Source organism: Cervus canadensis, chromosome 9, assembly GCF_019320065.1.
Source record: "Cervus canadensis isolate Bull #8, Minnesota chromosome 9, ASM1932006v1, whole genome shotgun sequence".
Taxonomy (NCBI): Eukaryota; Metazoa; Chordata; class Mammalia; order Artiodactyla; family Cervidae; genus Cervus; species Cervus canadensis.
The window spans coordinates 11191283-11217001 of NC_057394.1; the positions used below are offsets into that span (position 1 = coordinate 11191283).

Sequence of the window (25719 nt, forward strand, 5' to 3'; positions counted from 1 at the left end):
TGCTGGTTAATCCAGGAAGATAAGCATGGTTTTTAAAAAATGTTTTTTTTTAATTTTTAAAAAACTCTTGCTATGTGAAGTATTGTCTTTGACTTTATCTGTTTCATAAAATATTTTTAGCATTTTAAAGCAATGTTAACAACCAAGAAAATATGGAATAAGCACTTATAAAATCTGAAATTTGTAGTGAGTGCAGGCTCAGTCAATTCAGTTGTGTCTGACTCTTCACAGCCCATGGACTGTAGCCCACCAGACTCTTCTGTCCCTGGGATTTTCTAGGCAAAATACTGGAGTGGGTTGCCATTCCCTCCTCCAGGGGATTTTTGCAACCCAGGGATCAAACCTATGTCTCTTATGTCTCCTGCATTGACAGATGGGTTCTTTACCACTAGCACCACCTGGGAAGCTCAAAATTTGTAGCAACCTCTTGTAAATCTAACAAAACTAAAAATGAGGTTTGGTAGATCCTATGAGTTATTTTCTTCTTCAATTCAGGAGGTAAAACACAAGTAACTTGAAAAATACAAAAGTAAATTTTAAAGATAATATTTAATCCCTTTTATTATTATGATCTCTTTATTATAAAAAAAAGTTATAATAATAAACCTTTTGCTCTACTTTTTCCCAGTCTTCTGTACTTTATAAACAAGTTAAGATCCTACTACATAAACAGCTATTCTGCTTTGCAATTAAATCATGTTTTCTAGAGTCTTCTAACGACTGTTTTGAGTCTGTTATGACTGTATCAGAGACAATGCTTAAAATTTCACTTACACATTCTTTTGCTAAAAATCATAAGTTTACAAAAGAATTCCATACATAAATCTTTGTTCCACACTCAAACCATTGCTTTAAATTTTCTAGATGATAAATTATTAGATAAAGGTACGGATTTGAAGGCCCTTGAGTTTAAGTTTCATTCAGCTGTCAAGATTGCATTCCTGTGAACTATCTTCTCATACAGGTTGAATCCCTTCTGTGTGCCTGGTCATCTTAGGGAAATTAGGGGAAAGAGGAGCTCCTACTTCTAAGGATCTCACTGTTCGGAATCCCCACCTCTTTCCCAGGGCGCTCTCCATGATTGGCCTGGTCCTGATCGCTCTGGGTACTGGAGGGATAAAGCCTTGTGTGTCTGCATTTGGTGGAGATCAGTTTGAAGAGGGCCAGGTAAGCACATGTGCCTCCACTGAAACCACATCAATGATTATAAACACCCAACAATCAAATCCCAGCGACACAAAATGTATTCTCCATTGGAGGCTGTTTGGGTACATGTGACAGTAAGACACTGACCAAAGCCAGGTTCAAAGTCAAGTCCGATCATCAGCTACAGTTGACCCTTTGCTATATAGCCAAAGTCACCATACGTCATCCTTTCTATTACAGGAAAAGCAAAGGAACAGATTTTTTTCCATCTTTTATTTGGCCATTAATGCTGGAAGTTTGCTTTCTACTATCATCACCCCCATGCTCAGAGGTAAATATATGTATATATCTGAAATGGACCTTGGTTATTCTTTTTATTTTTCAATTGTGAAGAGAAGTCAGGTGGAAAGGTTGAGTCTTTGTTGGTTTGTTTGTCCCTCAGTTCTCTCGTAACATTTCAGCCATCATATACATGCTGGAGGACTCATTGAAATCCAGTATGCCAACTGCTTTTCTTTCAGGCTTTATCTCCTTTTCTAATCTTATTAGAATCCCTTATTCTAGAGACCCCTGCAGAATCTAAACCATCCTTAGCATAGCAGTCGATTTTTCTATACTATTTTTTTAATTCGAATTTATTTATTTTTCATGTGAGGATAATCACTTTACCATATTGTGTTGGTTTCTGTCATAGAGCAACATTAATCAGCCATAAGTATAATGTGTCCCATCCCTCTCAAACCTCCCTCCCACCTCCCACCCTATCCCACCCTGATTTTTCCATGTTATTGTTAATGCAAAGTTCTTATTCATGGTAAAAGCTAAGACAAGAGAGGCTATTTGGAAACTAAGCTGGGTAGGCCAGAGCTGACATTTTTGCCTTCAGACCTTGCTCCCCAGTGACATTCAATGAGTCAGGAAGAATTTAGCAGGCTAGGTTTTATTCTTTGTTTTCCTCTCATCTTCTTTCCTTTTTCCTTATCATCTTCTACTAGAAATTTCTAAAAGAACTGCCCCTAAGAAAGAGAAAGAGACAACAGCTATCCACAGCACTCAGATCTTTGTGCTTGCCAGCACTCCAGTAAGAGTTTATGAATTTCCCACATGGAAGGAAATATTTGGGGATAAACGAGACCAAAATAGGTGTCCATTTTGGTGTGTCCATGGTATCAATACCTCGAGTCGTAATGAATTATGGAAGAAGATAATCATGGGGTTAATGTAGTTCTGCCTGGAGTAGTACTTTGAAGATGATATTTAAATCTCATTCTAACTTGTTCTGTATGAACATTTACTAGCTTTTATTCTTACATTATGTTTCCTTACCTCCCCTAACCTCCTCCACCTCCAGGTTCTACTACATTCTAGTATATGCTGTACATATTTGGATTGGAGAATGCATAATAGGATAATTGTTAAAGGAAAATCATGGCTCTTATACAAATATACAATGAATGTTTTACAAAGATTTTATGTAACTTATTAGTCAGTGAGGAAACTAGAAAACTGCTGCAATCAGTTTAAATAAGGATTTGACTGAGATTCATGCTCTTTACTGGGTGGGGACATTATTTTGCATTGTTGTGAATAGGAATTGCTTGTACAGTCATGAGCAGGAAACATTGGCATGACTACAGTTTTCTGCCAAGTCACCTCTTTTTTCTCTGCAGAACTGTGAAATGGCTGATCAAAGATAAAGCCAAACCCCTTTAGGATCAGATGATTCCTGGAGGCTGCAGTCATTTCTGTTGCCCCTTTCAGAGTTTTTATTTTTTTTTTTCCTACCAATCCTAGGATTTCAGAGCTAAAATAGATCTTCAGTCAGGAGTTGAGAGACTATGGCCCACAGGCCAAATTCAGAAATCTGGACAAAGCCATCAATGTGTATATTATCTGTGGCTGGCTTCACCCTACAAAAGGCAGGGCTGAGTAGGTAGGACAGATCTGCAGCCTAAAAGATTTACTGACTCTTCACAGAAAAGTTTGTTGATCCCTGCCCTGGGTGATCTAATTGTTTTCTTTTTTAAATGTAATTTAATTTTATTTGGCCAGGTCACATGGCCTGAGGGATCTTGGTTCCCTGACCAGGGATCGAACCTGTGCCCCCTGCAGTAGGAGTGCAGTGTCTTAACCACTAGACCACCAGGAAAATTCCTAACTGTTTTCTAATTGGCGTAAATTCAGGGGCACACAATCCTGATTTTCTAGGGCCCTTTGATTTTATTTTCTGAGTCCCACTTTCTTCAGGTTATTGTATAGATCATTTTCATCTCCCCTCCTAAGTAAATCCACAGAACATAAGGGTTCCCACTGATTTTGGCTTCGCTGGTATTAGACATCTATTTAGAGGCTAAGGTTAGAACCTCCCTCCATCTCCTGCTATTTCTGCCACAAAGCTACTTTGCTTAGCTGGCAATGACATCAGTAAGCCAAATGAGTAAGTCTAGAAAATTAAATGAAAACAATGTGTAATTACCAGTTAAGGATTAAAAAAAAAAAAAACTGAAATAAATGAGTACTACCATTGCCATAATGAATTTTAATCTTGTCATTTCCCCCCAGTTCAAGTATGCGGAATTCACAGTAAGCAAGCTTGTTACCCCCTGGCCTTTGGGGTTCCTGCTGCACTCATGGCCGTCTCTCTGAGTAAGTAGAAGTCAGTTAGATTAATACAGTCCTGTGGTCAGGTCAGGCCCTCACATAAATAATTGTTGTGACCAACTTTTAAAAGTGCATGTAACACATTGTAATAGTGAGTAGCCCGAAGAATTGCCATCCCGTGTTAAACCACACTCTGAGAATTCAAAGAAAATAGAGTTGGCATATGGTTTCAGAGAGAATAGGATGAAAAAAAAAGAGTCTACAGGAAAAGGGATCTCTTGAGTGGGACATTTAAGGATTTAAAACTATTTAGGCAGATTAAGAAGAAGGTATCTTAAGATTAAGATAGAGTCTGCTGGACTAGGTGAACCCATGGCTGAAAGCTTTTGTTTTTGTCATCGACAACTCGCCTAAAGACATGGCAACCTGCTCCAACAGTCATTTAAATACTTCTAAACAAACCTGTTTTCTGAAATGTATCATCTCCAAATGTTTCTACAAGACTGTCTTCCCTCTGGGAGAAGTATGTGTGTGTAGTCATTTGCATGTTAAGTTCTTGGCATTGGCCGCTTAGGAAGTGTGACGAGTATTCCGCAGAAGATAGTCCAATTTGAAAGATGGCTCAGTTCAGTTCAGTCGCTCAGTCGTGTCTGACTCTTTGCAACCCCATGAACCGCAGCATACCAGGCCTCCCTGTCCATCACCAACTCCGGGAGTTTACTCAAACTCATGTCCATCGAGTCGGTGATGCCATCCAGCCATCTCATCCTCTGTCGTCCCCTTCTCCTCCTGCCCCCAATCCCTCCCAGCATCAGGGTCTTTTCCAATGAGTCAACTCTTCACATGAGGTGGCCAAAGAATTGGGAGTTTCAGCTTCAGCATCAGTCCTTCCAATGAACACCCAGGACCAATCTCCTTTAGGATGAACTGGTTGGATCTCCTTGCTGTCCAAGGGACTCTCAAGAGTCTTCTCCAACACCACAGTTCAGAAATATCCATTCTTCTGCACTCAGCTTTCTTTATAGTCCAACTCTCACATCCATACATGACCACTGGAAAAACGATAGCCTTGACTAGACAGACCTTTGTTGGCAAAGTAATGTCTCTGCTTTTAAATATGCTATCTAGGTTAGGCATAACTTTCCTTCCAAGGAGTAAGCGTCTTTTAATTTCATGGCTGCAGTCACCATCTGCAGTGATTTTGGAGCCCCAGAAAATAAAGTCAGCCACTGTTTCCACTGTCTCCCCATCTATTTCCCATGAGGTGATGGGACCAGATGCCATGATCTTAGTTTTCTGAATGTTGAGCTTTAAGCCAACGTTTTTACTCTCCTCTTTCACTTTCATCAAGAGGCTTTTTAGTTCCTCTTCACTTTCTGCCATAAGGGTGGTGTCATCTGCATATCTCAGGTTATTGATATTTCTCCCAGCAATCTTGATTCCAGCTTGTGCTTTTTCCAGCCCAGCATTTCTCATGATGTACTCTGCATATAAGTTAAATAAGCAGGGTGACAATATACAGCCTTGACGTACTCCTTTTCCTATTTGGAACCAATCTGTTGTTCCAAGTCCAGTACTAACTGTTGCTTCCTAACCTGCATATAGGTCAGGAAAGATAGTAGATGTCTTCATTTCCTTGGGCTACCACAACAAAATACCACAGACTGAGAGGCTTAAATAACAAAAATTTATTATCTCACAGTTGTGGGGGCCGAATTGAAGAAAATTAGCATGGAGTGAGAATATAAGCAAACCTCTCTTCCTTTAACAATAAAGAACACCCACAATCTGGCACATACTTGGAGATATGCTTGAGAGCTGGCACCTGTCAAAACTTCAAGCCTTCTTAAACTGACAAAAACAAATAGATCATCAAACAGTCCATCAGTGTTTTAAAATTACTGAGTTGTGGTGTTGGATAATCAGAAATCCTAGCATAGGGATTGTTTTTCAGACTCTCTTGCAGAAAGACTCCCCCACCCCAAGTTATTTTCACAATGTTATGCATTTGCCGAGAAGGTCCATGAAAGAATGACCTCACTGAAAAAGTGCTTTTAACCTTCATAAAGATGTAACTGCAGATGCATAGATGGACAGATCTATTTCTGTCCCATGACCACACAGTAAATTCTGCCACATGTGATTAAGTAAAAGTTTCAACAGATTAATTCCTATTTTTTGTCTGTAGATCTGAAAAAAAGAAGAAAAAACTTCTCTTCTCATTGCAACCCCAGAAAATTAAAGCTGTGTTCTCTGCCCTTGTGGAATAAGGCATTAATCTGCTTTGTCAAAGCACTTATCCGTTTAAAGAGGAATAGGACTCATGCTCAAATAGCTGTACTGAGCGTCTGCAAGCTGCCCCAAATTCTGGGAAGGAGATGGTGTTAGGTTTCAATGTTTGCATATGAAAACACAGTGTAATATTTCTCAGAAGCCCCTGTGATTATTAGAGTCAGAAGCACTGTGGAACCTGGGAGAGAGGGAGGTAAACCCACCCTTTGAGTCATCCCAGTATTTCCAAAATAAGGTTGTAGCTCAAATAAAAACACATGTTCTGGGTCACAGATAGGTCTGTCAAACACCTTGCTGACATGTCTTCTTCTGCCCTCCCCAGTCGTGTTTGTCATTGGCAGTGGAATGTACAAGAAGTTCAAGCCCCAGGGGAACATCATGTCTAAAGTCGCCAAGTGCATTGGGGTAAGTGTTTCAGTGCTCCTCTCTCTCAATCACATTTCATCACCGCCCCCCGCCCCCACCCGAACCTTCTGCCTCCTTTAAATTAAATCTCCATGAACCTTTGACTTTGCTCTAAACATTTTCTTGGTGGCCTTTACTCTTTTGATAAATTGAAGTTTCTTATAAAACTCAAAACAGGAGGGATGGAAAAACAGCTCTTGAACTTTTAAAATAAGATCGGCGGTGAAAGAAAAACAAATCAGAGGGACTCTTCGCTTTTTTAAAAATGACAAGTGACGTCTGATGTTGGTCAGGGAGCAGTTGGAACTAAGATGGAGAGGCCAGGTTTCATAGTGTATATCCAGAGTGGAAGCATGGACAGTGTCAGTGATCTTACTTTCAGGAACTAAGGACAAGAAAATAACTTTTAGAAATGAACACAGCTTCACATTAGAAGATTGTAATTCTACTGGGTGCTGCTCCGTAGAGAATCCAGAGAGTGAAGTAGTAGCAGTGTGATTTTGTTTACTGCGGCTCAAACACTCCCAGTTAGTGAGAGGTTAAAAATAAATGCATGTTAGGCCTTTAGCTTAGTCATGACACATGTCTTCTCTCCTGAGTCTTCCACTGAAGGGAGTTCAACTGAAACGTGTTTCACTGATAAAGGAGTTGGTTCTGTTTTGAAACTTGCTTGTTCTTCCTTCCTTTCAGTTTGCCATCAAAAATAGGATTAGGCATCGGAGTAAGAAATTTCCTAAGAGGGAGCACTGGCTGGACTGGGCTAGTGAGAAATATGATGTAAGTGATGATTGTTGCTACTACGGCCCCAGTGATTGCAATTCTTGTTATTAAGGCTACATGGATAAAATTATCAGTTGTATCTTCATCAAGTTTATTAGCATTTTAAAGAAGATGATGCATGAAAGAGCTTATTTACACTGAAAAGAACTTGAGAAACAGTGGTATATAATTTATCTAGAAACAGTATCACCTTTCTGTAGACGTTCGTGTGGAATCATCTGCCTTGAGTTATGTGTCATTACAATCACATAACTTTAGATCAAATATGGAAGAGTTAAGTGATGGTGGTGGGATTTACATTTAGGGAATTTACCTTGAAACGAGTAACTTACCTCAAATGTTAAAGATGTTTTCATTCATATTTTCAATACATAAGGAATTTAGGGTTTTCTAAAGAAACCTGTGATAGAGTTCTTGGAACTCACCTCCCAGTTTGTCTCTAGATGTGATCATGTCTATGCTTCATTGTGGGAAAGCTGTGCTGATTGTGGCAGGTTGTGACTGATTGACACCCTGTCTCCCTCCAACTGCAGGAGCGGCTCATCTCTCAAATTAAGATGGTTACAAGGGTGATGTTCCTGTACATTCCTCTCCCCATGTTCTGGGCCTTGTTTGATCAGCAGGTAATATGAGACTATGTTTCTATGTTTCTGTACATCTTCATTAACAGAACATGCTTTGGGCATATTTAGCTCCTGAAAATGTTCTCTTCCAGTTCCTTTTTCATGTTTCATTTATATGGTAACTGTTAGATCACCTGGTTGTTGTTCACCCACTCAGTCGTGTCTGTCTCTTGGTGATCCCATGAACTGTAGCACGCCAGGCTTCCCTGTCCTTCACCATCTCCCGGAGCTTGCTCAAACTCATGTCCATCGAGTCGGTGATGCCATCCAACCATCTCAATCTCTGTCATCCCCTTCTCCTCTTGCTCTCAATCTTTCCCAGTGTCAGGGTCTTTTCCGATAGATTGCCCTGGGTTTCCTTTTTCTTTTTTTTAATTAACTCTAGATGGTTATATCCACATTTGTATAGCAAAATAATGAAGAAAATTAGGTGGGGGTCGAGTAAAGGAGCCTTGGAAAATGTTGTTTAACTTTTCATTTTGTATTGGGGTGTAGTCAATTAACAATGTCGTGATAGTTCCAAGCGTACAGTCCAGGGACTCAGCCATACATATACAAGTATCCATTCTCCCCTCCATCCAGGCTGCCACATAACATTGAGCAGAGTTCTCTGTGCTACACAGTAGGTCCTTGTTGGTTCTCCATTTTAAATCCAGCAGTGTGTACTTGTCCATAGGAGTCTTGCAGAAGAGTTGATCCAAGTATCCAGGACTCCTGCCAGTCAGAGTGAGAACAAAGTTTTTCTACTGATGGTTGTTGTTTAGTCGCTGCTCAGTCATGTCCAGTTCTTTGCGACTCCATGGACTGCAGCATACCAGGCTTCCCTGTCCCACTGTCTCCCAGAGTTGCTCGAATTCATGTCCATTGAGTCAGTGATGCTATCCAACCATCCCAGCCTCTGTCACCCCTTCTCCTCTTGCCCTCAGTCTTTCCCAACATCAGGGTCTTTTTCAGTGAGTCATCTCTTTGCAACAGGTGGCCAAAGTGTTAGCTTCAGTTTCAGCAACAGCCCTTCCAGTGAGTATTCAGGGTTGATTTCCTTTAGGATTGACTGGTTTGATACAGCAAGTAAAAGATGTATTGTCTTGTATGGGATCCACAGAATATTTAGACTGAGACTTGGTATCTTCCACACTGAAATGGGATACTTGGGCTAGAAATGCCATCCAGAAATGTGAAATGACTCTGCCAAAGTCATTCTTCCCAGAGCAGGAGCTAGGACACATCATTCACTTGACACAGCTGGAAGATACGTACCTAGGAATTTTTCAAAATAGGATTAGAAAATCCAATGCATGAAGCTCAGGAGCCAAAGTCATAAGATAGCCTTTCTTTTAGAAACTGAGGTTGAAGAAAAAAATTTGCACACATGCATGGTTTTATTGCACAGGAAGGATTATTAAAAGGATATATCATCTCTTGGGGGAAAAAATGTAGACAGTAATCTTCTCATTTGAAAGTATGGAATTTAGATCAGCATCTTAACCAGTTTTGCATTTTGGGCAGGGACCAATTATTAGAATCAGGCTTGCACTAGGAATGCACTCAGCACCTTTCAGCTGTGTGACTTGGTGTCATCCTGTGAGCCTTCTGAAAGTGTAATGACCCAGGACAAGGCAGTGAGGATCAAAAGAGAGAACATGTATTAAGTAGTCAGTGACCGGCTTAGATTAAGAACTCCCAGTGGCAGACTTCCTGACTTTCTATGCTGTTCTCCCAGTGGAGGGACCAGATGTGATAGATTACACTGGAACATTCACATATCCAGTTCTCCATGGGCTATATAACATACACTTGTACAGTCCCGCATCATCTGTCACTGCAAAACAGGTTGAATGTCAATAGGCTGCCGAGGTTTAAATCCATCACCCTCTTGATGGAGTTACAGTCTAGCTGTAGGACAGTCTAGCTGTCAGCAGTAGAACTTAACAGTTACAATATTCCTGAAACTGTGACCCTAGTACATAGAGAATATCCTCAGGGTATGAAGCTGCTCTCACTTCGCAGGTGATGTCAGCTTCCCAACAAACCTCAGAAGTGCGTTTTTGTCTTTCTGAAGGATGTTGTTGTTGTTCAATCACTAAGTTCATGTCCTACTCTTTGTGACCCCATAGTCCGCAGCATGCCAGGCTTCCCTGTCTTTCACTATCTACCAGAGTTTGCTCAGACTCATGTCCATTGAGTCAGTGATGCTACCTAACCATTTTATCCTCTGCTGCCCTCTTCTCCTGCCTTCAATCTTTACCATCCTCAGGGTCTTTTCTAGTGAGTCGTCTCTTTGTATCAGGTGGCCAAACTATTGGAGCTAGCTTATCTCAAAGCAGTAGTTGGTGCATTCTTCATGAGGGCTTGGAGTACTATTTGTTGTTAACTGAACAGTGGAAATGCAAACAGTTTGTCCTCACCTATAGTCACAGCAGAGCCGGAGACCAGCCTGATGCTGACAAACAGTTTTAAACCCCGTAACAATTCAGACCTCTTTCCTGATTAGGAAGACTCCACACTGACTTGTAAAACATTTAAAACCCATGTTCCCAAATGATGCAGTAAGCCTATTTGTTTTTTAAGGGCTCCAGATGGACACTGCAAGCAACGACCATGAGTGGGAAAATTGTAAGTTTGGGGCATGGAGATATGGACAGCCCTGGGTCACTATTCCTTTGCTCTCTTTCTGCTTCCCTCTCTTAACATTTCAAGCCCTCAAGCGATCCTCTATGAGAACTTATCAGTGAGATATCCCCCCTCTTTTTTAGGGAATCATTGAGATCCAGCCAGATCAGATGCAGGTAGGAGAAAATACTTCAGTTGCTTTCCGAGCTCAGAGCCACCACTGAGACAGTAACAGCCCCTCTCCACTTCACCTGCAGACGGTGAACGCCATCCTGATTGTCATCATGGTCCCCATCGTGGATGCTGTGGTATATCCTCTGATCGCAAAGTGTGGTTTAAATTTCACGTAGGTGACCCTCGGCTTAGGGTCGGGGTTGGGGCTGTGTTCCCTCACCTCCCAGGGCCCTGGGGGTAGGAATGTCTGGCTCTTCTCCCACAATTCGACGTGTCTGAGGGAGTTTTCCAAGAAATATTTTTGAAGCAGATGTCTATGTGCTGGTGTTTCTGAAAATTTGACCTTAAAATAATAGTGCTATTAATGGCTGTCTGCAGAAGCCTCTAATTAAGACTCCCTGGTATGCACAGATGATAGAAATTTCAACTATGATCCAGAGGAGTCTCTAGAAATTGGATGTCCAAATGCAAGTGAGAAAGTGTATTACGTTTATCCTCCTTCGTCTTGGTCATGAATAAGAGCCAAAGAGGCCCTTGGAGGGAATTCCCTGGCGGTCCAGTGGTTAAGACCCCTCACTTCCGCTGCAGGGGCCACAAGTTCGATTCCTGGTTGGGGAACTAGGTTCTCTCAAGCCCTGTGGCACAGACAAAAATAAACAAATGAAGATGTGGGCTTAATTTAAAAATAAAAGAGAGACCCCTGGGATCCACGTGTTTAGGGGGGAATTGGTTTTGTCTGGGGATGGGAGAGGAGGACTCCCTTCAGGCGTTTGCCCTCAGCTCACTTGCCCACAGCTTCCTGAGAGTCACCCTCTCACTCATCCCCCCCAGCTCCTTGAAGAAGATGACAGTTGGCATGTTCCTGGCTTCCATGGCTTTTGTGGCGGCTGCCATCGTGCAGGTGGAGATTGACGTGAGTTGCCTTCTGATTCTGCAGTGGCCTTTCCTGGTGGGTCGGGGAGGGGGGGTGGCGCATCCCCCTCCAGGACTGAGACTATGCAGGGGGCCCGGGATTGGCTGGTGAAGCAAGTCCTGGAGCTGTGGATGGTGTGCCCTTTCAGTCAGCCTGCCCTGAGGGTTCTTCTCCCTGCAGAGGACGCAGCCAGGATACAGGGCTGAAAGGGCACACTCAGGAGAAAACTTAGATGGCACTTATTTACATGGGGGCTTCCATTTAGAATACAGTTTTTATGATGGAGGGAAGGTTGTGGAACTTGTTTTGCAATCTGAACTCCTAAGAGATCTGGTTAAAGGTATGGCAAAAAAAACCACTACAATATTGTAAAGTAATTAGCCTCCAACTAATAAAAACAAACAGAAAAAAAAAAAAAAAGAGGTTGGTCACTCACACAGTCCTTCAAAAAGCTCATTAATGGGAAATTGTTAATGGGAAGACACCTTTTGTATTCTAACATTCCCGATATGGTTAGTTCTGCAGCAGCTCATCCACATGTCAGTTGGGCTCAATATGGGTCTGAGGTTGTTCATCTGAGGTCTTAGATAAAAGGTCTCTTTCTCTCTGTGTCTCTCATACCCTCTCTGCTCTCCCCTCCTTTCCCCACTCCTTCACCCCATGTCTCTCTCTCTTTCTCCATCTCTGTCTTTCTGTCCCTCCCTCCCTTTCCCTTCTCTGTTTAAATTTTTAATTGTGGTAAAATACATATAACATAAAATTTACCATCTTAACCATTTCTGCGTGTACAGTTTGATAGTGCTAAGAACATCCATATGGTTGTGACCTCAATCTCTAGAACTCTTTCCGTCTTGCAAAACTGAAACCCTGTACCCATTGAACAACAGCTCCCTGTTTCCCGTTTCTCCAGTCCCCCAGGCATGACCTTTCTTTTTTCTCTCCATGAATTTGACTGTTCTCTGTATCTCGTGAAAGTGGAGTCGTACAGTACTTGTCTTCTTCTGTTTCACTGAGCACGATGACATCATGTTGTAGGACGTGTCAGAGTTTCCTCCCTTCAGGCAGAATAATAGTCTGATGTAACACCTGTTGTTTTCCATTTACTGGTTGATGGACACTGGGTCATTCCACTTCGTGGCTGTTGTCAGTAATACTGCCATGAACTTGGGTGTGTTCACCTTCTCTTGGACAGGACTTGCTTTATGGAAAAATGAATTATGGGGCTAAAATCGACATGGATTGCCTCATTGACCCTGGGATTTGAGAGAAGACATGGTAGGGAAAAGGCAGGACCCCTGAGCAGGGTGTGAGGCAGGAGTCCATAAAGCGTTGTGAGGGGATCTTCAGAGGACCGTGTCCAGGGCTGAGGTCCCAGCCAACAGAGTTACGAGCAAGGAGGCTGGCATCAGGAGAGAGAAGATCCCAGGCCCTACCAGAGCAACCTCGTGTAAGGGATGGTTGCTCTGAGCCTTCACGTACTGGGCTGCATAACCTGGCATCCTTTGACCAGGTTTGACTTGGAGGTGGCCAGGTGGGAGCTGGGGCAGCCTCTTGCTGACCATTACCATGTTCTGTGTGAGCACTGCTTTCTCCGGGTGCCAGGAGACATGGAAATGGAGGCCTCCTGGGCTTCGTGGTGGATGCCTGGTGTGCCTCAGCCAAGATGGCTGCCTCAGCCAGGATGGCTGCCTCAGCCAGGGGGATAGGATCGCAGAGCCAAGGTTAAGGTCATCATCAACATGCACCGAGGACCTCAAGGCCACGTCTCTTTTGTTTTGCTCAGAAAACTCTGCCCGTCTTCCCCAAAGGAAATGAAGTCCAAATCAAAGTCCTGAATATAGGAAATAATAACATGACCATGTCTTTTCCCGGAACGACAGTGACATGTGGCCCGATGTCTCAAGTAAGTGGAAGTGAGCTTGTTTTTCCCTCTTCTGACCCGAATTATAATAATAGGGTTTGGAGAGCCGATCTTCTGGGTTCTTGGAACAATCCCAAGACGAGCCCCAAAGTGAAACGTCTTCATCTTTCATCTAATTCTGGCTTCACTCTGGACCAGTGTCTATGAATCACCCGGGTAGCTTGTTAAAATGCAGATTTGTGACCAGTGGGTCTGAAGTGCTATATTTTTACAAGCTCTCGGGTGACAGTGCTTTTGCTGGTGATGGAACCACACTTTAAAGAGCAAGGTTCTGGGTCAGTGGTTCTCCACCAGCGCCATTCTGGCCCCTCAGGGAACACTGGGCAATCTCTGGAGACATTTTTTTGCTGTCACAACTGGGATTTTGCTGTTGGCATCTCCTGTGTAGAAGCTAGGAGCTTCCCAGGTGGCACAATGGTAAACAGGAGGCACAAGAGGTGTGGGTTCAATCCCTGGGTCGAGAAGATCCCCTGGAGAAGGAAATGGCAACCCACTCCAGTATTTTTGCCTGGAGAAGCCCATGGACAGAGGAGCCTGGTGGGCTAAGGTCCATGAGGTTGCAAAAGAGTTGGACATGACTGAGTGAGTGAACATGTGTGTGTATGCGCGCACGCATACACACACACACACACACATGCACACACACACAGAGCAACTAGAGATACTGACACACCAGTCCCTCAACAAAGAATTGTCTGGCCCCAAATACCAATAGCACTGAGGCTGGAACACCACGCTGTAGATGGATGGTCATGGATCTCGATTAGAGCTTCTCAACCTGAAGTCTGGAGAGCTTTGATAATTCTAACACCAGCATCCCAGCTCCAGAACTCATTACTGTTCAGCCACCTGTTGAGGTCCTGTTGAGGACCACTCCCTTAGATCTCACCAAACTAATAATTGTGCAGGAAGAAAGAGTGTTTGACTCCTGATGCTTAGGAAAGGCCACTATTGGTTTTCACCCAGGCTGTTGCTTTTCCTCAATGTGGCTCTTTGCCCAATGGTAGAAATAATTTCCATAGCGTTTATCATCTTAAAATGAAAGTAAAATAGCTGAAAGTCATAGTTCCTGTGGTAATGCTAAACAACTTTAGACTAGCGTCTACAGGGGCAGGCTGGTGCGGGAGCTGAGACAAACCAGTGCCAGCTCCCCACAAGGCATTTTTGATGTGTATGAACATGACCTGGGAATGTCAAATAGTATGCATGACAGTGTCACTTAGTACAGAACAAGGCTCTGGTGTAAACTGTGACTCCTTTCCCCCCATTATAGACAAAAGAATTTATGACTTTCAACGTAGACAACCTAAGTGTAAACATTTCTTCTACTGGATCACCAATCGCTCCAGTAACTCATAACTTTGAGTCAGGCCATCGCCATACCCTTCTTGTTTGGGCCCCAAATAACTACCAGCTGGTAAGTAGCTGGACATTTCCAGCTGATTCTAACTGTGTGTGTTGTTAGAGACATGGCCATTTAGTGGTGTGACTTTGTTTTACCCCCATGTAGTATTGTATTAGATAATCCTCAATTCTTGCTTTTTCAAGGACATAGTCATCTGACTTCCAATAAAGGTTCGACTGGTGAATGGGAAGGGTTGATAGGAATTTGACAAATTTTAAAAAGAACTTCTGGGCACAGTATGGTGTGTTTGAACACAAGTCGCATAGTACCTGTGTGCATTCTCAGAGACTTTTTGAGATAAAGTTTTCAATATACCTTTAATAGTATTCATTTTAAAAATTGGCAGTGGGTAATTGGGAAATTAGAGCCGTCTCTGGAAAAAATAGTGACTGCATTAAGTAAAAGCAATAGAAATGTATTAAAATGATTTCATGACAAAATATGAACATCTAGATATTCCGTTCGGCATATAAAGAAGCTATGAAGGTGTAGTTGACCTAGTGAAGGAGTTGTGGGTATTCTGTAAGGTGAGTTTTGGTGAGCTTCTACAAAACTGCAATACAAAATTAAGACTTGTTGGTAATGTGTGTAATTAGGGGGCTGTTGAGAGGCTTGCCCTAAATGCTTAAGAGAGCAGTGTTCTGTGGAACCACTAAAAAGCGAGCACTAAAAATTGTACAGGCTTGTGGAACTCTGCTCAATATTATGTGGCAGCCTGGATGGGAATGGAGTCGGGTGAGAATGTACACATATTTGCGTGACTGAGCCCCTTTGCTGTTCACCCGAAACTATCACAACACCGTTAATTGATTAAACCCCAAAACAAAATGGCTTTCCAGGTGGCGCAGTGGTAAAGAACCCGCCTGTTAGTGCAGGAGACATAAGAGACGTGGGTTCGATCCCTGGGTCAGGAGGATCCCCTGGAGAAGGAAATGGCAACCCACTCCAGTATTCTTGCCTGGAGAATCCCAAGGACAGAGGAACCTGGTGAGCTACACTCCGCAGGGTCATAAAGAGTTGGACACGACTGAAGTGACTTAGTATGCACGCACAATACAAAATAAAAAAGTTTTTAAAAATTGTAAAGGCTCCTTTTAACTTCACGTAAACCAAGGCTGAGTGGTGGAGCCCAGCTAATTTAATCACGGTGCCCTTAGCTCCTAGAATAAATGTCCCCAGCATTCTCCTTCTCTAAAGCCTGAACTGTTCATCGGAACTTATTCTAAGGAGTTAGATTTGGTCATGTTTTCTTTCTCAGGTAAAAGATGGCCTTAACCAGAAGCCAGAAAAAGGGAGAAATGGAATCAGGTATGTGTACTTCTTTAACACTTGTTATATCAGCTTCTTCTGGAAGTAATGTGTACCCATGGTAAAATCCAGCTATAACAAGGATATCAAATGAGAGTCTGGGCTTTCCCCCAAGAATGTGAGGCTGGTTCAGTATTTTTTAAATCATAAATAAAATCCCTCATCTTAATATACTAAAGATGAAAATCCACATCATCAAATCAATTGATGCAGAAAAAAGATTTGATAAAATTCAGCATCCATTCATTTAACAACCCTCAGCAAACTAGAAGCTGAAGGGAGGTTCCTTATTCTGAAAAAGTACTGGACTTCCCTGATGGTCTGGTGGTTAAGAATCTGCCTATCAGTGCAGGGGGCATAGGTTCAGTCCCTGGTCAGGGAAGATTCTACACGCCACAGGGCAACTAAGCTTGATCCACAACTACTGAACCCACATACTGTAACTGCTGAAGCCCCAGTACGCTAGAGCCCCTGCTCCACAACAAGAGAAGCCACCACAGTGGGAAGCCCATGCGCCGCAGAGGAGTAGCCCCACTCACCGCAACTAGAGAAAGCCCGTGCGTAGCAGCAAAGACCCATCACAGCAAAACAAATAGAATTTTTTAAAATCCCAGCTAACATTGCACTTAATGGCAGAAGTCTAAATGCTCCCCCGCCCCCCGCCCCAACATCAGGAACTAGGTCAGGCCGTCTACTCCACTCCTTTTTAAAATCCTTGCAGATGCTAGTGCCATGAGGCAAGAAAAATATGTAAAAGCATCTCGACTGGAAAGGAAGAAATAAAGCTCTCTCTACACGCAGAAGGCATGAATGTCTACATCACAAGTCCCCGATAGCAAAAGCTCACAGACTCACTAAGTGAGTTTAGGAGGGTTACAGGACACAAGGCCAATGACAAGACAAACGTATTTGTATATACCAGCAATAAATGATTGAAAGCTATACCTTTTACCATCGCTTAAAAAAAAGTGATGAAATACTATTTATAAATCTTATAAGACACATGTGGGATTTGAGAGCTGAAACTACAAAAAGCTGATGAAAAATCAATGAAGAGCTAAATAAATGGAGAGATACATTGGTTTCATTAATTAGAGAACTTAATACAGCAAAGATATCAGTCCCCCCCAAACTGATCTATTGGTTTAATGCAATTCCTATCTCAATTGTAGCACTAGTTTTTTGGTTTATGATTTTTTTAGTTTTACTGAGATATAATTGACAAAATCGTAAATATTTAAAATATACAACGTGATGGTTTGATATATGTATACGTTGTCAAATAGTTACCACAATCAAGTTAACTAATATATTCATCCCCTGAAAGTTACCCTTTTTAAATTATGAGGATGCTAAAAGATTTAGTCTCTTAGCAAATTTTAAGTATATTATGTAATATTAATTAGTTATAGTTACCATGCTGTACTTTGGATCCTTAGAACTTATTCATCTTAAAACTGGTTGGAACTTCTCTGGTGATCCAGTGGTTAGGACTCCCTGCTCGCAATGCAGGGGACCTGGGTTCCACTCCTGGTCAGGGAACTAGATCCCACATGCCACAACACAGAGTTTGCATGCTGCAACTGAAAGGATTCCACATGCTGCAACTAAGACCTGATGCAGTCAAATAGATAAATATTTTCTCAAAAAACTGAAAGTTTCACGCCCTTCCCCATTCTCCCCTTCCTTGGCAATTACCACTCATTTTTTTTCACCGAGGTATTCACCCCAAAGAAATGGAAACATATGTCCACTCAAAAACTTGTAGATAAATGGTCAAAGGACAGCAGACAAAAATGTAGAAACAATTAAAATGCCCATCAGCTGATGAACAAAATGTGGTCTCTCCATACAATGGAATATTATTCAGCCATGCAAAGGGATGGAGTACAGCTCTCTGCTGCAGTGTGAATGGACCTTAAAGACATTATGCTAAGCTGGAGAAGCCAGGCACCCAGACCTCCTGCCGTGCGTTTCCATTTACACGAAACGGCAGCATATCCACAGAGATAGAAAGCAGAGCAGTGGTTGCCAGGGCCTGGGGGCGGGAGGGGGTGTGGAGAGTCACTGCCCGTGGGGGTCGAGTGCCCTTTTGGACTGATGAGAACCGGGACTATTGTGCTGGTTGCACAACCCTGTGGCTATCGTGAAATCACTGAATTTAGGCTTTATTTAAAGGGGTGAGTTTTGCTATATGTGAATTCTACCTCATAAAGCCTATTTATTTTTAATTGAAGAGGAACTAATATCTCTTTCCCCCAGTTATTCTTTAAGGAACCAGTCCCATTTGTGTCATTTTCTCAGCTGGTACCCACCCTCCATACCTCCTCACACAATCACTTTGTAGCTTAGATCCTGGTGCTCCTAAGAGGCCAAAGCCAAGGGTCCCTTAATGGGACCCTAGGATTTGCCTAGTCAAAACTCTGAGAGCTCAATAGGTCTTGAACCTCTGCTTTCCTCACCTTTCAAAGAGCTCAGAATGTGTTTGCTGCTTATGCTTTACTATTTTCTGTGTGTATGTGAAAACACATCTGATATTTGTGATGTTGCTTTTTTTTTTTTCCGGATGATTTCCATTCTTACTGTTATCTCATACCAACCCTAAGACATATGTCAGGCAGGCAATAGTACTCAAGTGTTAGGGTTATGTTTTAAGTCTTATGTCTTATAATATTACAAAGCCAGGCCCCAGGCCCAAGGGTCTACCCCTAATTTCATGCTATTTCCACTGTCTGTGTTTCAAATGGTTCATCTTCACCTTCTATGAAAGTGGCATTTACAGTTTGGAGCAGAATTCATTCTGTGAGGCTCCTGTCAACCTCCATCAGGTTCAGTTTTCTACTTGAATCACCTGTCAAATGACACCAAATCAAATGCCTAAGGACTTTTGGACTTGAATTTTACTCATAAAAATGTCCCCTCAGTCCCTGGAATTTGACCGATATTACATATTGCCACAAACATAGATGAAACTTGGCCACTGTTGACAAAAAATTAATAGTCCGTCTAAGGAAGAAACAGAGAATTTTATTTGAGCCAATCTAAGAAGTATAACCCAGGAAGCACTCTTCCAGAAAACTCTGAGACCTGTTCCACTTGTTAGAAGTCAAAGGTACTTCATGTATACAAAGGTACTTCAAAATACACATTTTTGAGACAAAAGATTATACATCAGAATGATACACTGACATTTTTGCATCAGCTCACCCAAAACACACAGGCCAGATCTGAATGTACAAAGCGAGCCACAGGTAATCATGACCCCTTACTGAATAAGGAAACAATCATATCTTCCAAGGACTCACATTGCTGGCATCAGAGGAAAGAAAACAAAAAAGCATTGATCTCTGTGGTGGAGCAAGCATTCTCACCTTTGAGGAGGTCTGGTTAATGTATAATGAAGACACATGCCATTAGGGAGGGCTCAGTATGGGTAAGGAACATGTTATGCTTCATTTTCTTGTCCTGCCTTGAAACATGAATTTTATTCCATCACCCTATATTTTATGGATGTGAAAGTTACATTGTTCTTTATGGTACTTAAGTATATACCATTATCACCTCTCATTCTCTAAACTGGATGATCTGTATGCCTTCACTCGCCTCTCTGTCAGAAAAGACCCACCGGTCTTATTTGGGGCGGCCCACTTCTCCTTCCTGGGGCAGTATAAGAATGTCAGAGTCTTCTCTAGCCTGGAACATTTGAGGAAGGTGTCTCTAACCATTTGTCCCCCTGGTCACCACCTATATGGTCCTTTGGAGGAAATAACTCAACGGGTCCCCTGGAAGCTTGGGCACAGGGGACACTGCAGAGACTAGAAACCTTGGGACCCAGCACCCAGTGCTACTGGGTATTCCATTCCCAGCCGTATTCCTATGGGATGCTGGTCACGTTTACTCTGTGATCTGCAGGCATAGGTCTCTACCGTCTAAAGGGAATTCCTTAAAACTCTCTCTGCTTCCTGGGCTGGCCCAAGTCATCCTCCCCACTCCTCGGAGCCCCTTCTTGCCTGAGGGTGCTCTTTAAAGGTAAAGGAAATAATTGGGCTTCTCTGGCCCCCAAAATAAGCCCCAGTTGGAGACTGACTTTTAGGTACTCAGTAACTTCTGCTTTTGGTCGTTCACTGCTTTGGCTCTCAAGCTTCTGGAGTAAGAAGCCCAAAGACAAGGCTGCCTTTTGGAAAGGAAAAAGATCAACACCTGTTTCAACCTGTACTTAATATCCCCAAATATCACTGAAATAGTTCCTGGTTACAAAGTAGTTAGAAAAGTTCCCAGCATTTTACTGTGTTAAATAAATTCTTTTAGGTGTGTTCTCATGAGCAGGTGAGCAAACACAAACCTAGACTTGGTTACTTTCTGTCTTTATACTCTAGAAGTCTTCTGCAAACATCTTAAATTCCTTCCAAAAGGAAACAGAGCCAGCTTCAGGTGCGACATACTGTGACCTAGAGCAGTCTTCTCACAAGACAGATGGTTTTCTGTTGCAGATTCGTAAATGCTTTTGGCGAGAGCTTCAATGTCACAATGGATGGGGAAGTTTACAACAATGTCTCCAGTCACAAAGCCAGTGAATATCTTTTTTTCTCTTCTGGCATGTAAGTACCTACAACGGCCACTTTGCTCTACAGTTCAAGGGTTTCCAGCCTTTTTCTTTAAATAGTACATTGAAGGTTTCAATACCAAGAATGTTAACCTGTATTAACCTTTCTTTTGTAGAAAGAGCTTCACAATAAACTCACCAGAGATTTCACAACAGTGTGCAAATGAGTTCAAAACATCCTACCTTGAATTTGGTAGTGCATTTACCTACGTAATCACCAGGAAGGTTAGTGACTCATTGCACTGAATCAGGTGTGCCATTCAAACTTTATTGATGAGAGTCCTTGCAAACAGAACATAGGAGTGATTTAATGGAGTAATATAATGGTCTATATTTTAAACAAGTTTAGGATTAATTCAGTTCACCACTAATTCTTTAGTTTATTGTTGCCTTAAGTTCACTGTTAGAATAAAATTACACAAACTGACTTACTCTAAAAGTTGATGTTGATCAGTATCTGATGCTTCCTCATAGACTCTTAACATAGACTTTGGAGACTTTTAGTTCAAAGAGCTGGGAATGTTTTCAACAAACCTGACTTCCAACCTACTCTCTCATTGAAGAGGAAAAAGCTAGTGAACAGACTTTCAAGTCCCACCAAGGCCATCCCAGTCCAAGGATAAAATGCAGTGTTGCATATTTACATTTACAAGGTGTACTTTCTGGATAGATTGTATGAGGTAACCCTGAAGGTCCAAGTTCAGCTGGCTGGTCTGCGTAATATGTATTCTGGAAGCAGTCTCGATTTTCATGTCTCCTTCTTGTTTCTGCCTTCCTGGTTCAGAGTGATGGCTGCCCCGAACCAAGGGCTTTCGAAGACATCTCCCCCAACACAGTCAACATGGCTCTGCAGATCCCCCAGTACTTCCTCCTCACCTGTGGCGAGGTGGTTTTCTCCGTCACCGGATTGGAGTTCTCCTATTCTCAGGTTTCTTGTCTATTGTCGTGTACACCCCTCTCCTACAACACTGCCTTCCAAAAATGCTACTGGGACTTAATAATAAGCTGGAGTAGCCAGGTACTTACAGTGTAAAAGAAAAGTCTGGAAATGTGGGTAGATTATGGTAGATTCTACTGAACATGGTTTTAGAGATTGCTGCTGCTACTAAGTTGCTTCAGTCATGTCCAACTCTATGCGACCCCATAGACGGCAGCCCACCAGGCTCCCCCATCCCTGGGATTCTCCGGGCAAGAACACTGGAGTGGGTTGCCATTTCCTTCTCCAATGCATGAAAGTGAAAAGTGAGAGTGAAGTCACTTAGTCGTGTCTAACTCTTGGCCATCCCATGGACTGCAGCCCACCAGGCTCCTCCGTCCATGGGATTTTCCAGGCAAGAGTACTGGAGTGGGGTGCCATTGCCTTCTGTGGGTTTTAGAGATTACCCAGTCTTATTTACTGAATAAGAATATTACTGTTTAAGGAATTCCCTGGCGATCCAGTGGTTAGGACTCCGTGCTTTCTCAGCCAAGGGCACATGTTCAATCCCTGATTAGGAAACTGAGACCCCACAAGCCTCATGGTGAGGTTCCCCCCCACAAAAAAAGGAATATTACTGTTTAGCATTATGAGTGTCCACCTATAGGTGTCTGAATTCCCAGTTATATGATAGAATTTGGGGTCCTAAGTAGGAAAAACTCTATTAATGACCATTACCAGGGTCAAGATGCCAATGGCTTCCATGTTTTCAACCCCAATCATAACAGCATCCACATACAGGTCTGTGTCCTCATTGTCTTCAAGGGTCACTTGAGGTCTCTTTGTAACTCCCAGTAAAACCACTGATGAAGGTCTCACTCTTAAAAGTTAAAAAGTAGGATTGCTTTTATGTATGTTAGGCTAATGAGGCACATTTTGCTGATGCCTGAATTAGACCTTAGGTTCTGAACTGGTTTATCACAGTACGGCCAGAGCCGTCATAACCCCCGCATGCCCAGTATCTTCACATTTTGCAGTAAAGACTGTAAATGTGAGCTGGATGCTCCTTTTCTGCAATGACCTCACAGTCTAGTTAAGGAGGTGACTGCAACACAGGTGACAAGAGTTTGTTTGGTGAGAAGTTTTGGTGACTTGGCAGGAAAACTCCCCAAAGAGCAAGATGACAACACGGGGCGCAGCCTCCACTCGGGGTGAAGGAGGTGCCAAGCCGGGTGGCTTTGTGTGAGAATTCTTCTATGGAGATAGAATCGGTGTCTGTAGATCCATCCGTTTCCTTAGGATGATAACTCTGCAAGCACGCAGAGAGTGAAGAACAAACGACTCCCGTGTGCTCACAGAGCAGGAGCATTTGGGATGTCTCATCATCCGAGTGATAGTCCTTTTCACATTAAACCAACCCAGCTCTTAATGTGCCTTTTGGGGGGTCGACGGCCTCATTAAGGGCGTCGTTGAGTTAGGCGTGATCTCCTGCTCTGAGCTTGGCGTCTGAGTTGGGACTCACTCTGTGTCATTTCCTTCAGGCTCCTTCCAACATGAAGTCGGTACTTCAAGCAGGATGGCTGTTGACCGTGGCTGTCGGCAACATCATCGTGCTTATTGTGGCGGGAGCAGGCCAGTTCAGTGAACAGGTACGGATGCAAACAGAGGTCGCGTGTACCTCTGTCTTGTCTGTTGATGACCCTCCCTAGCCATCTGTATATACACGTGGTCATCTCCGCTAATGGCCAAATAATACCCTCAGATCCAGACAGACAGAGCAGTTCCCAAACGCCCTCACGGCCAAGCGTGTGCTCATTCTCCTTATTTCTCCTTGATGTTATGTGACCGGAATATAACCAGATGTAACCATGTGCGGTTAACCGTCTGCGCTGTGAGGTCTGTGCTCAGTCGTGTCCGACTCTTTGCAACCCCACGGACAGTAGCCCACCAGGCACTTCTGTCCATGGAGATTCTCCAGGCCAGAACACTGGAGTGGGTTGCCATGCCCTCCTCCAGGGGATCTTCCTGACCCAGGGGTCAAACCCAGGGTCTCCCGCATTGCAGGCAGATTCTTTACTGTCTGAGCCACCAGGAAGCCTGAGGACAACATACCAACACCCTAATATCATTTACTATGAGAGGAAATGTCTTTCTTAGCTTCACTGAATGCAGCTTAATGGCCCCAAACCAGGCATGTTATCCAGAAAGTTTCATAACACCTAAAGTTAAAACCATTCCAAAAGTTGTCACAATTTTTTCCATTAAAATGAGGGCTTCTCTGGCTCTAGAACTCTATCCCCCAGCACTCAGCATCTCTGCCTCGTAAGAGAGCTGCCCCTTAGCCCGTCAGATTCATTACCAACCCCACCAGGACCCATCAGGGTCTATCCTGCGTGCTCATGACCTCGCGGCATTGCCAAAGGGTAATTTAAAACATTTCAGCATGTTCTTTTTCCCTCAAGACTACTGCCTGGTGTTCTCTTGGTCCAGCTTTTTGCCTTAAGACTTGGGTTTTTAGAGATTTTTTTCTCATTTTCTTATGGGTGTCTGCACTCCAGAGCTGTTAAAAGAATGTTATCGTTACACTTGGGCATTCGGGAAAAGCTGGCCATTCTGTATCTGCGGCCATAGCCTACCAATTTTCCCTAACAACAGCATTTCCAACACCTTCGATCTGAATGTCTAAAGAAAAACTACCCACAATGTATACATGCATTCCCATAACCTCTACTGTTTTTGTGTTTTTCCTGCTCCAACTCAAACTCTTCGAAGTGGGCTGAGTACGTTCTGTTTGCGGCACTGCTTCTGGTCGTCTGCGTAATATTTGCCATCATGGCGCGATTCTATACGTACATCAACCCAGCAGAGATTGAAGCTCAGTTTGATAAGGATGACAAGAAAGGTTACTTGGAAAAGAGTAACCCGTACACCAAGCTGGACTCCGTCTCACAGACACAAATGTGAATGTCCGGAGGCAAGCGAAGCTGGGGCTGGGCCCGGGGTGTGCCCAGGGGTCTGTCCCCTGGGGGCCAGACACTCTGCTGGGTGGCCTCTGATGGGGAAGACTTCAGAACTGTGGACCAAACCAAGACAGCTGCTTTCTAAGCAGCCAGCAATGAACCTGAAACTCCAAAAGAAGTCCTTTTGTTTGTTTGTTTTTAGAGAAGTCTTATTTAAAGCGCACACACACCCACACACACTTTTATAGCAGAGTCCATACTCTGCCTTAACTCCTTTTCCTAACACACAAATAAAGTTATTTTGGACTAACTTGAATTTTTGAAATGGTGGCAAAGTTCCATACTGTTTGCATTGGTACACTCTGTGGAAACAATGTTAAATGAGGCAAAAAGTGAATGGTTAGGCTTTTGAATGGTGCGTATTCGTAAGAAGGACCGGCTGGTATTAACTGATAACTCGACCTTCTGTTGTTAGTTGTTTTTCCATTCCCTACCTCTTTGTAAATTATGTATAACTCGAAAAAGCACTCAGGTAAAGGCCAGCCATGATTTTTGGAGTTTCAACGGTACGAAATAAACTCTCATTCTCAAGAGTAAGTGTCTGTGTATTAGGGGGCAGGGTGAGAAGTCCTTAGGTGCTTCCTGACTATACAAGCGGTGCTCGCTCATTGGAATTTCATCAGAAGGGGACAAAAGCATGAACAAAGCAGGGCCCACATACAGGAAATTCCAGAAACAGGAAATGTCAGGGTTTGCTTCTTTTGGTCCTGCTTTTCTCAGGGGTATCTCTAGCCTACGCTTCTCTTTTATTATTAGAAGCTTCCTATGTGCATATTTCTTACCATCTCAAAGGGTTTATCTCAACACTCGTGAGCATTTTTCTGCTTGAATAAAAATTGTTCCAAAATACTGAAAATACTCCCTGCCCAGTCCGTCCTATAGATATTTATCATACAACCATTCTCAGGTGTCAGACCCAGAACGAGTCTACCTCGGCACTCCCATAAAAAAAAAACAAGCAACAATTTATTTCAGACGCACGCCCAGCTGTGAATGTGGGCA

At 42.9% G+C, this 25719-nt stretch overlaps 1 protein-coding gene and 1 non-coding gene across 3 annotated transcripts in view; one reads left to right on the top strand and one right to left on the bottom strand.

Annotated features, from left to right (window-relative positions):
- Nucleotides 1-25250, top strand: part of SLC15A1 (solute carrier family 15 member 1) — a 47595-nt gene extending 22345 nt beyond the window's left edge. For both annotated transcript variants that reach the window (XM_043477907.1, XM_043477908.1), the window contains exons 6-23: nucleotides 1068-1167; nucleotides 1387-1477; nucleotides 3709-3792; nucleotides 6362-6444; nucleotides 7135-7221; nucleotides 7758-7847; nucleotides 10416-10460; nucleotides 10601-10633; nucleotides 10715-10803; nucleotides 11463-11544; nucleotides 13328-13447; nucleotides 14739-14882; nucleotides 16129-16178; nucleotides 20669-20776; nucleotides 20898-21006; nucleotides 21566-21709; nucleotides 23239-23346; nucleotides 24470-25250. In XM_043477907.1, the coding sequence (XP_043333842.1) occupies nucleotides 1068-1167; nucleotides 1387-1477; nucleotides 3709-3792; nucleotides 6362-6444; nucleotides 7135-7221; nucleotides 7758-7847; nucleotides 10416-10460; nucleotides 10601-10633; nucleotides 10715-10803; nucleotides 11463-11544; nucleotides 13328-13447; nucleotides 14739-14882; nucleotides 16129-16178; nucleotides 20669-20776; nucleotides 20898-21006; nucleotides 21566-21709; nucleotides 23239-23346; nucleotides 24470-24661 (1759 nt within the window). In that variant the 3' untranslated portion in view covers nucleotides 24662-25250. The remainder of the gene's footprint in view (nucleotides 1-1067; nucleotides 1168-1386; nucleotides 1478-3708; nucleotides 3793-6361; nucleotides 6445-7134; nucleotides 7222-7757; nucleotides 7848-10415; nucleotides 10461-10600; nucleotides 10634-10714; nucleotides 10804-11462; nucleotides 11545-13327; nucleotides 13448-14738; nucleotides 14883-16128; nucleotides 16179-20668; nucleotides 20777-20897; nucleotides 21007-21565; nucleotides 21710-23238; nucleotides 23347-24469) is intronic.
- On the bottom strand, nucleotides 3223-3295 carry TRNAR-CCU. The gene has a single exon. It is a non-coding gene; the product is annotated as a tRNA-Arg (tRNA).
- Nucleotides 25251-25719: the final 469 nt, after the last annotated feature.